This window comes from Rhodnius prolixus, unplaced genomic scaffold (genome assembly GCF_049639745.1).
Source record: "Rhodnius prolixus isolate KJV_2025 unplaced genomic scaffold, Rpr scaffold_8, whole genome shotgun sequence".
Lineage (NCBI taxonomy): Eukaryota > Metazoa > Arthropoda > Insecta > Hemiptera > Reduviidae > Rhodnius > Rhodnius prolixus.
The window spans coordinates 12,545,170-12,559,663 of NW_027411593.1; the positions used below are offsets into that span (position 1 = coordinate 12,545,170).

General features: G+C 31.1%; 1 protein-coding gene across 1 annotated transcript; it reads right to left on the reverse strand.

Moving 5' to 3' along the window:
- Positions 1–1,034: 1,034 nt before the first annotated feature.
- LOC141450877 (hemocyte protein-glutamine gamma-glutamyltransferase-like) lies at positions 1,035–13,346 on the reverse strand. Its single transcript, XM_074121748.1, has 14 exons — positions 13,215–13,346; positions 10,280–10,485; positions 10,057–10,184; positions 7,721–7,853; positions 7,403–7,629; positions 6,208–6,364; positions 5,722–5,946; positions 5,467–5,626; positions 5,239–5,336; positions 3,837–4,009; positions 3,465–3,588; positions 2,253–2,413; positions 2,027–2,163; positions 1,035–1,378 (listed from the first exon to the last, which is right to left on the reverse strand). The coding sequence occupies exons 2-14, from the start codon at positions 10,476–10,478 to the stop codon at positions 1,240–1,242; spliced, it is 2,061 nt and encodes a 686-aa protein (XP_073977849.1). The 5' UTR covers positions 10,479–10,485; positions 13,215–13,346; the 3' UTR covers positions 1,035–1,239.
- Between the last annotated feature and the right edge of the window lie 1,148 nt (positions 13,347–14,494).

Here is a 14,494-nt window from a genome sequence, read left to right on the forward strand (position 1 = left end):
TTAGAGAGTATACGTGACAGTTCCAGTAAGCTGTAATATTCTCGATGAGTTTCAATATTGACTCGAACTCATTAAAATCAATTTACCAAAAGTTTTTTTTTTCCAACTCCAAGATGCCTATTTCTAAGTACTGTAACCAAAAGATAGCTACTTAGAACCTTTAGGATTATTGTGACACCCAAATAATTGAAGAGTCCATTAGGTGAATTTTTTTAGTTTTTACAAGGACCAGGATTTTACCGACCAGTTGCTTTGGGATATGATTTCCTTTCGTTTCAAGGTGCCAAAGGTCTCTTATCGCAACCTTTCCTAACTTCCATAATCTTCTCTAGGGCTCTAAATTTTTAACTTACCATTGATGGTGCTTCTGTACCAACGGTGCCCCATAAGCAGGCCTAATATCACATCAAAATCTAGTTCCTGCCAACATCTCAGTTCTGGCTTTGAACAGCTTTCGGTTTTAACCTCAAGTAACATTACTTATCGTGAAATCATTGGAACTGTTTTCTAGTTTTAGTTAAACACTTTCGTTATTTAAAGGTCGTTGCTTAGGATTGCCTAGGCCAAAGAATGGAGAATCCCTTGCAAGTTAAGTGCATGTCCTTAGTCACTTTCATTTAACTTCTTAATCAGTCTATTCCTACAAATGATAAAAAATAGAAAGTCCTTTTTCGACGATTAAAGAGTAAAAAATATTTTGAAGAAATTCTCATATTTTGATGTGAGTGACTCAGCATGAAAATTCATGTCATATGCTGAAGCGATTGTTAAGTATATTAATTTGTTAAAGAACGATTAACTCTACATATACAATTTTATTGTAGCTTTAATATCAGTATTATCCTGATAGTTTTTTTTTGAATATTTATATTTTAATTAGTTTTAATTAACAGAAATAAAGCATCTGTTAACAAACCGCAGTTTTTGTTCATTTATCTACTTAACAACTTTTTATTTTCTTTAATTCTTGTAATTAGTAAAATGAATTGCATTTGTTTAAAGATTTCGACTAATTTTATGTAAGAATGTAACAATTTCGAAAAATATAAATTTATTAGAAACGAAAAAACAATTTACTTTTAGAGTTTCAATTATATTTCATTAAATTATAGAGAATACATTAATATAAAAATTCAAGCTTCAAGATGTAAGTTTTAAAATTAAGAAAAATAAACATACTCATATTGTTCAATGGATAAATTTCAATACATTAAAAACATATATTCATATTTATATATTTTAAATAACTTCTATCATAGTAGAGCCCATTATATCATGTAATTGTTTAGAGTGAAACAAAGCAACCAAAGTTAATTTTCCTTGGGTAGAGGGTGTAACCAAAGCTTCGATTTTCATATTCTCCTCAGGTAATACATTTCTAAAATAGACATTGAAATAATATATTATTTATTAGTAAAGCATTTTTATTTGGTTGAGACAAGTTAAATTAAATTAAGATTGACTTGTCTAAAAATTTCAACAAGCAAATTCATATCCTTTACTACTGCATTATTATTTATGTAGGAACTCTGAAATAATAATTGCATCTCATTAAGTGATAAAACAGCTTAACCAACAATAGAAATGAAGTATTTGAGTGTATTTACCACCAATCAATCCCTCGATTTACAAAGTAGATGTGCTCCTCAGAAATCGTTTAAAACGAAGCTCGGATTTAAAGTAAAATAAGATTTATTCAACCAAACTGTGAACCGTGTTAATCAATCTAAAGAATGAAAATAAATCTCGATATTCAACAAATTTTTTTCGTCATAGTAATCGCCGGAACTAATTTTTCAAATTTCATCGAGTATCTGATTTACTAAGACCTCAAACTATGCTTCTAAAATTTCTTCGTTTTTAACAAATATTCAACATCTGGAATGTTAAAGTTGTTAGGTCCCTCCTTCCTGCGCTTTTTTTTTTAATTCGTGTAAAAGCGAAAACATGTAAATTAAGTGGCGTGTAAATCGAGGGATAGCATAATTTTCTTACATAGTTTCAGATTTTAATTAAAAATATTTACCTAAAAGGTAATTTTTGATATTTCAATAAACCTGGACAGTCAAAAATTAATTGACAATCTGTCAATTCTACTTTAAGAGGATTTTTCAATTTAAAGAATATTTTACCAGTTACGCCCACTTTAAGTGATCCATCAATCTGAAATTAATTAATATCAATCAAACCTTATACTAAAAAGGAAAAGAAAAGAAAAATACACGAAAATCGTCTAAGAGTTCAAATTTTACCTCAACAATTAGAGAAGGTTTAGTAATTTGGTAATCATCTTCACCTGCCCAGGATTGTTTAGTCTCTTCAACAGTTGCCAATACATATGCTTTTAACAGGCTAAATTCCACCAATTTACCAATGTAATCTTCAGCTTTTACCTCAACTGTGAATTGTTTCTCTAAAATTTCAATGTAATTAATGTTTTAGTGTTTCAGTTGCAGCAGTTTCGTTTTTATTCAATTCTTAATTGTCTATTAGTTTTAGAACAACCAGATTTAAAAGAAATAAAACATTATTCTACTTCAGCTGCTTAAAAATACGATCTAGTAAAGAAAAAATCCGGAAGAGACAATGCTGACTGTTCTGCATCACTTCCATTGGACAAAAAACTTTAATTTAGATATTGAAAAGAATTATCCTTGTACTGAAAGATAATCGACTTTCTTTTCAAGTTTCCTTCTATTGGAAACAATCCTTACTTTTAGTAAAGTAAACCTTTCGATTTTCTCAAGCTTTTGACCATTCATGGCGGCATTTTCTTTACTTTTAAACACCTTTTATGTTCTCTCTTCCTTCCTGTAAAGACTATTCCATATAAATCAATTTTGGTGAATTTCCTCTTAAGCTAAAAATTAGTTGTTCTTACAAGCTGATTTTATCCGTTCTAGCACTCATTTACGCCTTCTTACTTAACTATCTTACATGTTCATAACTAACTTACAGTCGTAAGGTGATTTCTACAACAGATTCCTAACCAAAAACACAATTTGGCATCTTTTCAGCACAATTTTTATGATTAATAATTTGAGGCTCAATGCCTGAAATAGTGGTCCAATGATTTTTTTTCTAAACGCAATCTTCTCTTTATATTGAGCGAATTTTTCTGCAGAAAATTTGAAACAGGCTTGACGTCTGCTTATTTCTAGAATCTTCTTAAAGTTGAACCCACAATATTATAATTTTTTGCTTCTTCGCCAAAATGGGAAGCATGAAAAATGAATTAAAGACAAAATTCCTAGTTATTAACTTTGTAATAAAGATTACTAACCTCCCATTTGACTTTATTTTTATTAAGAAGATTTAACTCAAATTAAAATTTCTAAAATTAATACACTATTATGACTGAAGACCAGCAAGACATTAAACAAGCTCCAGGCACCAATAATAATAAAAATAAACAATCAAACTAAAAAGCTTAATGCTAAAAATAATGATAAAAAAAACCATACGGCTGTTTGGACCAATTTGCACAGTATCAGAGATTCTTTTTATTGTATGTCCTCTGACTCCATTGTAAAAAAGACTTATCAATGTTAACGCTATCTGCACATTCCTCTTTTCATTGACTGTATTCTGAAAAATCGAACGTATGTTGTATATACTCGTATAGTAATATATCTTGCAGTAAGAGCATTAATAAGCTAAAATAAAACCATATTTAGTACAGAAGTTCTGAAATTTCAAATATCCCTAAATCATGACTGTAGTTTAGAATTTTAAAATAATTTTTATTTCTCAATTTTCATTGAACAAGAAAAAAAAAAAATTGGCCAAACTGATCTATGATGGATCTCAAAGCTAGCTAGATGGTAATTCAATACCTCCATGTTTAAGACAATAGAGAAGTTCTTTCCAATGAAAACTGAATCTATTTCTGGTAACGTGAATTTGATTTCCTCAAGCTCCTCTGCTTTACTTAGTCCATACACCTCACACGACCTACCGCTACACTTGTAAGCTGCTCTAAACAAAGCCAATCTTTCTTCTTTGCTGCCTAAAATAAATAAATAAATAAAAAAAAAAATTTTGAACTGAAGTTCATTTTATAATTTCTTCAATTTATCGAAGCAATGTTTAAGGCATTCAACGGTTCCGCCTTAATTTTCAATTTTTATCAACAAAACAGAGAAATGACAGTTTAATAGAATGATAACTATAAGTGAAGAAAGTTAGAAACAATAATCATTTTAAACAGGAAACCATTTTGAGCTTTCTACGATTTTCATTTTTGAGATGTGTTACACAGTAAAATAAACTTAAACTTCATATTTCTGGCTGTCGCATTTTTTCTAAAATTCACAGAACCAATGAGAGTGCGAAAAAGAAATATCAATATTATTTCTTGGGGTTTTCTTTTAGTTATCTTGTTTCCATGGTCAGACAGACACCTCTAGACATTTGATATACTATCGGTAAAAATAATAAATAAAATGGTACAAAATTTAAAAAATTGTACTTGATTGGAGATCGGATCTAAATAAAATATTCCCTTCTTTCACAATAAATAAAAAAGCCAAGACGTTGCCGTGTGCAATAAGTAAAAAGTCAAGTAATATTTGTAAAACTTAGTTCTCATATGTGAGGCCTTGATCTCTTTAAAGAATCTCTAACTTTTCTTCTTTATGCTCGTTAAAGAGTGGTACTTGTAGCCTAATGACCTCTTTTGCCGAAGTTTCCAAGTTGGCTATGTGCGTTTGCAACAAGCCTATTCCTACAGGGAGCTTGTTAACCATATTTATCAAATTAACTTAATAATTATTATTAAGTTTGTAGAATGTAACTTCGGAATGAAAAATAATTTTGTGCCAATTAAATCATTTGTTAGTGGAGTGGAGACTGATACTGATACCTTGATGTTACTGATAGATGGAAATGTCTTTCTGCCACATGAAAACGAGGAGATAGATAAATAATTTTCAAAAGCGCTCCCTAGAAATTCGATAAGTGGGGGGGTGGTATGAAGCTTGAAACGTTAGCAAAAAAAGTTCTTTTGAGTCTAATGTATAAATTTTAAATAACCATTAGTAAAGACCAGGATAGCAATGAACTTGATCTGGAAATTTAAAGTTATTATAGAGGAATAACTGCTCCAGAAATAATTTTGCTATTCAGGCTTATAACTATGAACATGGAATTTTCTTAAGGTGTGATTTACGATTAACACATCTACAAGAAGTAGTTATTCAGGTATTTTTAAAATTATACAGTATTTTCGTTACATACCTTCAGGATTTTTGTACTGATGCATTACATCATCCTGATCTCTTTCTCCATTCGGATCAAAAATGTGAGGTCTCTTAGTCAACAGTTTGTAACCAACGCTAGAAATACAGCGGAATAATTTTAACCATATACTTTTATCTAAAGTTCTTTTTATATTAAACATCTAAAATATTCTAGATTTTTTAAACCAAAATTTATTTTAAATTTATATAGTTAAAAATTACGTACTAATCAGTACTGGTTTTTATTTTTTTAAATCCAAGCACAGATTCTTCATCTTCTTTCCAATCGACGACGTCGGCATTTACTTCAGCGATTTTCTCGGCAACATCATACATCAGACCAACTTCTCCTCTTTTAATTGCCTCCAGTGATGATGGGCCAGTGTCTTTAGCAATTAAAACATGTATTTATTTCAGAAAAGAGGTCATGTTCATAACTACGAAATGAAATAATAGAAACGAAACTATCACATCTACTTACTTATAGTTGCATCAATAGCTTGCCATCCACCATAACCTGACGGCAGATCTGGTCTAGACATCCACACATCGGTCCATGCATGGAAATTCCAAAGTGATTCACTCTCAAACTCCAAAAATTCCCCATCTTTATCAAAATATTTATCAACTGTCAACGAATCATCATAATCCTGGGCAGAGATAATGTTGGTTACCACTCTGGCTGGCAGACCAATAGCTCTGCACACTGCAAAATATATAAATTCATAATTTAGAGTAATAAAGACAATGTAGTTCTAAAAGAGAGAAGAATCTTTGTTCGTTTCAATGTTACTGTGGATTAGAGATCTACACATTGGATGTTCTCAGTGATAAGTAATTGGTGTTTAGCGGCTCTCTCTCACCAAGTTCACTCCTTTCTATCTATATCTTAAATTCTGATGAATTGAGCGAGCGATTGTAATTCAGCCGCAGTCGAATTACTCATAAAAAAGAAAAAAATACTTACATGAACAAGCAACTGAAGCAAAAACCCAGCACTGGCCATACTTTACTGCAATTCCAGTCTTTGAATATTCTTTCAATATTGGCGCAGAGCCGGTCCACATTGAGGGACTAGTGCCATCTTCATAGCTACCACTCCAATTGCCTTCAAGAAGTCTATGCTGTAAAATAGAATAAAATAGAATTGACTAAGAAATTGAGAGGTTACGGTATAAAAATCAATCAATCAAGACGCTATAAAAGGGAACAGATGATGCTTACTTTTATTATTATTTTATTTTTGTTGGTGAGAGAGGAACGAAGTTCTGTGCTAATAGAAACGATATTCCGAGGGTTAAAATGTACCTTAATAATTTATATTAAATAAAGACGCAATTGGTTGAACGTAATGAAAAACTGTAAACTGCTAATCAGTCACAAGATCCATGGAGTCAAACATGTGAACTGCTTACATAAATACAATCTATATAAATACAAAGGCAACGCCAGAAAAAGGCAGTTTAGTCACCAGAGATAATTGATCATTTTACCAAATGTTCATAGCACACTAGAACCTTTTATTACTTATAAATAATATGATAAAGTAGTGACGTCAGTGGGTGATTGCTGACTTCTTGAGAATCCTTAAGAAACTAAGGTGAATGCCCCTAAAATCCGAAGAACTTCGGTTATCCTAACAATTGTTCCTCTCGATCCAAACCATAAGCCATAAACCTCAAACTCTCTATTTCTGAATTGTTCTTTCTTTATTATTTATTTTAAAAAGCTGTTGCCTTACTATATACTTCCCCTTTTCCAGGTGTTCCTTTAGTCCTTATTCGGAATCGACCTGTGGGATTAATTATGAGAGTTCTCTTCGTCACTTGTGGAAATGCCACAAGAAATGAATGAATTTTCCCCCTCGGATTTGGGTCAAACCAATAAGGCAAGTATGAGGAAGAAGAATTAACTTGCTTTTTCCAAATTTTATAATATGTAAGATAAAAGATGATCTAGTTCTAGAATTTAGCTAGGAGCAGAATGTTCAAGAAGGAACTTATTTTTAAACCTTTAAAGGTTTCTAATTCTAGTTCAGCATATTGTTTGTTTTGAGCTTGGCTGAAGTATCCAGATTTTTGGATTTAAATAATGAAGTATTGTTACTTCCCTGATTTACAGCATAAGAATAGTTTTTAAACAATCTCATCCAAATTACTTACTGTCTCAAATGTCAACCTAGCCAAGTGAACTGGATCGCCTTTTTCATGGTAGTCTAAGCTGGAATTTTTGAGTAATTTTCTGATAATTGGAAACACATGAGCCTCAAATTGTCCGAATAACCAATGACGACCTTTAACATAATTTTTAGTACCAACATAAACTTTCCCAACATCGTTCGTTACGTATTCTTCCAATAAATGAGTATCAGGCATGTAAACATTGTCATCTGAAAAAAGGAGAAGAAGAAAAAGAGGAACAATTATAATTCATTTTGTGAAATTATTTTTGAAATTGTTGTATTTATTGCATTAGTTTACCTTTGTGCCATGGATTGAGAATAAGATAAAATATTTCCGGATTTTCATAAGTTTCACTTCCAAGATGACTTCTTAGTTCACTTTTTATTATTAACTTCCAAGCTCCAATTGGTGTTCTCACTGGGGTTCTCACCTAAAACAGTCATCACATTTTTTTTGTATGTATTTTGTTGATATTGACTTTTGCAATCAAAGCCCATGCTCATAAAATTTTGCATTTGGTTAGCCCAAAAGAATTTTGAAGCATCTACAAGTTTTAGTGTTATTGTGACAACCAGCAGATGGAATCGACATTACAACCCATTGCTTTGATATCTGATTCGTTTTTGTCGTGGGAAGGTGGGCTCACGTTGCCTACATAGTAACAATTCTGCGTACAAAACCATTAAATTCTTTTTAAAACAATTTACACAACTGATCTACTTTAAAGTACCTAACAGAAAAAGTACCATGCTACAGATAAAGTGTACCATTACTGACGTTATTCTTCACAAAGTAAAATTTTATTGGCAACAATTATTTCTGTCCATGCTAAAGAACTTTTATCCTGCCTTTAGATGGACGCCTGAGTCTCAATGTTCTTTACATACAAGTCCTTTGAGAGTGAAAACTTAACTGTTACTTTGTACATCTCGAAAAACTTTGAATAAAATTTGCTAAGTTGAATAGAAATAATAATACAAAAATTGTCTGCATGTATTTATTTAAGCGAGATCTGTTTTTTCCCAAGTTAATTTATCCATATCATCAATAACTGTCAGAATGTTAGGGCAAATTATTTAAGCTGGTTTATGTGAAGACGGTAAAAATACAGAAAATTAACTATTCATTCAAAAAAAAAAAAAAGTGGAAAAAATTATGTTGCTCTAAGCTACTCGCCAACTTAGCTAGATGCTAGATTGTGTACATCATCAAATTTGCATTGGGTTCGGCGGAGGACGGTCAAAGCGTTTAAATTTCTGTGTCAACTACAACGGACATACCATACAAAATAGTGTCGACCGCCACAAACCTTTCCTGGGCGCTATATTAAATATTTAAGTACACTTTCTAACAGCTTCATTTTTTATTTTATTTTATTAAAATAACAAAAATCATATTGTTTGTTGATTTAATTAAACTTATCTAATCGTAAGCAAGAATGCTGGAAAGTATCTTTTAGTAAGTAGGAGTTCATGTTCAGCGAGCATTAGTCTGAATATATAAATTATTCAACATGTATTGAACCGTGCCACTTCTGAGCTTATTGTGCCACGATTCTGAATATGCTCATCCACACTTTACAAAGGAACTTTATGAGCCAATTTTTTTTTTTTTTTTGTAACGAAAAGTAGAGAATACAATAAATTATAAACAAAATTGAAATTATAAATAAATTAAGTTTCTAACCTTTCTTTTCTGTAACTTTGACTTTTATAAGATGATATGATAGACGGTTTAAAAATTAAAATAATTGCATTCATTCATTAATTGCAAGAGATTCTCATCGAAATATGAATTTCAGCAATCTACTTATTCTAAAATGACTTGGATAGATGGTAACTCCCGCTCAATTCACTGAAATGGCACTTTAGAATTAACCACTTCTAACCGTTCCTAAGAATGCTCTAAAATGAATTTTACAATAAGAGTTCCAAAAATAAGTTTGGGTCTTTTATATGAGCAGTTAATATACAAGTACTAGTTTCTAAGAAATCAGCTGGCAATGATTTGTCGAGAAAATTCGGACTAGTGGTAATGCCATTATCATTAAAGACAGAATTTCAGCAATTCACTCGATCCTGTTTAGTAATATTTTCGTAAATTATTCATTTAAGGGAAGATATAAACGGAATAAATGTCCTTAATCTTTGACGATTTGATGACAACCGTTTATAGTTACATCAGTCTGGCTTAGCACGTTTGACAAAATTCTAAGAGACACACTATTAAGAGGTTAATGCTACGTTAACTATTGGTACTAATACTAAGCCAGATATGTTTTAGGGATAAAGTAAAACGCATTAAATTACTAGTACTGTGACATTACTAGAGAGATTATCCAAGCCTGGATGTGCCCACAGGCAAGATAATTGAATTTAGTTATTGTAATTATAATAATAGATTTCTATAGTTGGTTGAAAGGATTTGCCAACTGAATGTGATACTCAGCAAACCCAATCTAGAGCACCGTGTTTAAAAAGTGGTGTTTTCGTCAGAATCAGGAGAAAGAAAATTAAGAGAAAGAAGGAGGCTGAGGTGTTTGGATGATCTTGAAATATCCCCAAGAAGTTCGGCATGTCGAGCTCAAAAAGGAGATCTCTAAGCTAGCAATCTACTATTCACTAGCAATTTACCTTTAATTTGAAAGTTTTTCCTTTGGAGCTGATCACCCTAAGGGACCACATGTCCATATCATCCAGGATATCCTGATTGTTAGTAATCCAGGATCCCCCTCTCGGACGTAACTTCACTTCATCATCCGCTGTTAATAGAAATAAATAAATGATTGAATTTGTAGTTTAAACAATAACTTTTTACTAATCACAATAAATATAGTTTTTGGTAAATTACAATTACCGAGTTTGAACAGCACCCGGAGTTTATCGAGTTCTGGATTGTAAGCACGGTTGGTGAATGTAACATCGAATTCAAACTCTTGTCCTCTTCTAAATATCGCTGTTGGCGGTTTCAAATGGACAGCCTCGTATTTGGAGGTTTTGTGTTCTTTAGAATTCTCCAGAGCAAGGAGATTCACCGAACTGACCTTTAAAGCCATGCTTTATCTATAAGAAAGCACATGTAGCTTATTTGTTGTTTGTCTTTCAGTTAAAAAGAAATTAAGAGTTTCGTAGAGAGTACAGTTTTCTTTGAGAGAATTTAAGAAGTCCTCCTGAGATGCAATCTTTAAACAAATAAATCAGTAATTGTGTGGGTACAGCTCTTAAAATCTTATAGCTCAATATATTCTCAAAAATGGATACAAAATGTTTTCTAAATTATCGCCAGAATGCATTTTAATAAAGTGGCAAGAAGAAGAAGAAAAAAAAAAGAAAGCAAGCAAGAAAAGTAGAATTGGACAATGTGGTGAGCGAAGGCGTCAGGTCCTTTTATAAATGACAATGAGCGCGAATGACTCGAGGAAGAATCCTTTGCAGAAGCAAATCGAGTGTGGAAGCTTTGCCAAGGAAAAAGGAGAAGAAAGACATAAAACTATATTATTTAATGTAAGTTTTGAAAATACATTTATAATAACAATAATATTAACGAAACAAAAATAGTTGTATAATTCTATTGCAGTTTGAGGAGCTACAACATGATGAAAACTTCCGTTCTTCATTTATGACTCTTTTATTTGCAAAGTTTTTCTTAGTTAAGTCATTATTAACTGGTTAGACTACTTTTTAGTAGTTTAGATAATAGTTTTTATTTCTTTTGTCGAAAAACTTTTTTTGCCACATTAAATAAGTAAATAGGGGAAGTTTTTGGTGTGTCAGTAATTCTTAACATACAACGACAAAACACTCTACTACTAAAAAGAATTATGGCATGATCCTTATTCTTATACTCTTCTACTAAAATAAAGGAATAATAGTAAAATGTCTACGATTGCAATAGTTCTACTTAGACGGTTAAAAGTGAAAATTTTATCAACGCATGAGAATAACCAAAGATTTTAAATCTCTCTAGGCTATAAGAAAAAAGATATCGAACTTTTTCTAAATGCAATAGAAATGTAAAAATGAATTTTCTCGCAAATGTTCTCTAAATTAAATAACAAGTTTGTAGAAGTTGAACTTGCCAAAGTAAAGTTAGTATAAAATTTATATCTAGGTAACTGTTTGATAGAAGTTGGACAGTGATAAAGGGAAATTGCCGCAACGTTATATGTTTCTATTTTCCATTTATTTTCAATTGTAATTTTCTCATTTCATTAAAACTGCTATATAATTGTAAATAGTCAAGAAATGTGGTTAAAGTTAAAAATAGGCACAATAGTCACCGGGAGGATAGAGGCGAGGTCCCGTTAGGATATGATGTATTGCGGAACTGGGTTCGATTCCCGATCCAGGCCTTGGATTTTATTTGTTGGTGATGATGAGAATTTAATAGTAAATTTATGTTTGCCTCCGTTCATGACACCTAATTTGATTTTTAGAAGTAAAGCTCGCTTGAAAAAAAAGTAGGCATTACTTCACTTTACTTTTTCTTTTACTTTATTAAGGAAATTTCTTAATTTTTTTTTTAAATAAAAGATAGAAAAGTAAATGTCCTAATCTAGAGTTACAGACAATATTGAGTGTGAAAAATTCTGAATTGTAGATCCAATTTGTTATGAAGGAAAACAAAATCAACTTATTTTAAAGTCAATTAATAACTTTTTCGGAAGGTATACAATTCTGGAGCACATGCTTCCCTGTACCAAAACTTCAGTGTATCAATCATTCCTGTCTAATCTCATTAGAACTTTATAACCCACACACAAGTATCCTTGCCGTGTTCATACAATAAATAGACATAGAACTTCTATGAATATGTTGCAAAAATCAATGAGTAAGATTTCCCTTATACCCTCTTCAAAATAATGTTTTTATTAGTCTATTCCCAACCCTCATTCATTCTAAGACCCAAAACGCCAATTGTTTCAAGCTTTTCTCGCCGTAAGAGATAAAATTTCAATCAATATTTGGTGCAAAATGCTCAAGTTACCTATACTGATTGCAATGTTGGTAAATTTTCTTTATTTTTTTAGTTTTATTGAAACTAAAGTTGGTTTTAATTCACCTTTCAAATTAATTATTTATTTTCAAATGAATTTCAATTTAGTAAGAATGTGTTGATAATGAATTTAGGACTTTTTTGTGTGGCTGACATGGAGTCGTTATTTTCTTAGGAATTAACAGTTTGGTTATTTCTTGTTTTTTAAGCTCTTCATAATCAAGAAAAAAAATTTAAGGATAAACCTTGGGAGAAAGGAAGAGAGAGATTAAATCTTTAACTGGAAAACGAAAGAAATCGCCCGAAAAGATTAAGTTTAATACGAGTACATAAAGCAGATTATATAAATTTTACAACATAATAGAACGTCAAATTTATATATATAATGTATATATAAATTTATATAAATAACCTACATATTTACAAAAAAAAACTTTCCCAAAGTTTCTGAAACCAGAAGTACTCACTGAAGGAAGAGTGCTCTACAATTTTCAAAGCTACATTGCGGAAAAAAAAAGAAAAGAATGTCTAAATATCATACTAAAATGCTAGAAAATTTTTCACTGAAACAGAGAAAATTCTAATGAAGAACAAAGGAAGAAGTTTCTTTTTTAAGGTTTATTTTACTTATTTTTTAAAAAATCTGATCAATATAAAATTAAAATTATAGTCAGAATTCTCAACAAAAAAAAGCGTTTGAATTTCTCAGAATAGTTAAGATTAATAAATTGAAAGTAATCTGTTCCAACATTAAACTATCCAGCATCAATAAATAATAATATATTTAAGTACTTACTTGGAAGATTGAAACTAAGACGAGAAATGTAGAAAGTCGGCAAATATTTGACTTAATAAGTTTAACGTTATCTTCACTGTGGTTCACCACACTTCCTACGAAAATTCTTATCAAAATTCTAATTGTAGATTTAAGAAATTCATTTAAATTTTGTTATCGTTTTTTTACTTCCCACAAGTTTATTATTACTGATAAGTTCTGGAAAGTTGTTTTAAAATAACCATATATTAATGATTCGTATTAATATACAAATATTTATTTTCATATTAATGCATTAATTACTATCCACCACTATAACTGAAGCATTGAAGCTCCAAAATGATGAGGGAAATGGAATGTGTTTGTCAGGAAGAAGTCTATCTATTTAGCCATACATTGTGCTAAGTAACTTTTCCGAGTAGGATTAGTGTGGCCTCATTGTCGTTCCTAACATAATGTTTCAGACGAACGATTTGAAATGAGGCAGAGAAGAATCGAATAAAAATTATCGTTGAACACTCGCGAGGAGTATGAAGAGCCTTAGAATGTTGTTTTTGTTGATAATCTCCATGAAGACCTTAGCGGGATGGCTAAACATCCATAGACCTTCAAAGTCTTGTAATGACATCAAAGATTTCTTGAAATTAGTGCATTTTAACACATGTGGTGCTTAGCTCTTCGCGGTTTTGCTGTTAATATTAGGTATTTTGTAATGAGGCTGCTTATTATTTTTAAACGTCATTTACCTAAACGTTCTACGTATTTTAACTTGCTTTATTTTTATTTTATTTTATTTTGAAATTCTCTAACATTAAATGTCATTGGCCTTCTCTTTGACCTAGAGCCCTCTCAGAGCATTGCCGGCTTCTGGGCAGTATTTTCTTACTGCAACATACTTTTCATGGAAATATCCTTATTAAGGTAGTTCCTTCAGTCAAAACAAGTTGTTAGAAATGTGTCTGTATGTGTTGTGGGCAAAATATTTAAACTTTCCATTTGGATTAAGCCCCATCATTAGACTTAAATACATTAAAGGAGATTTCCTCACTCTTAGGAAGGTGTTAAAAGTTAAAAAAATATTGATATTTAAGTCAACATTTCTTTCTATTCCCACCGACACATCGGAGTTCTGGGCACTTACTGAGAGGTATAAAAGTTAAATTCAGAGAAGTGGTATTAGGAGAATGATAAAAGGAAAGACTCGGTGAGACCGTGTAAGTAACACTTAATAAGAAGGATTTTAAGTGTCAAACCCTCTGAGGTTAATATTGACCATAGCTATCTAAGGTTATTCGCCCATC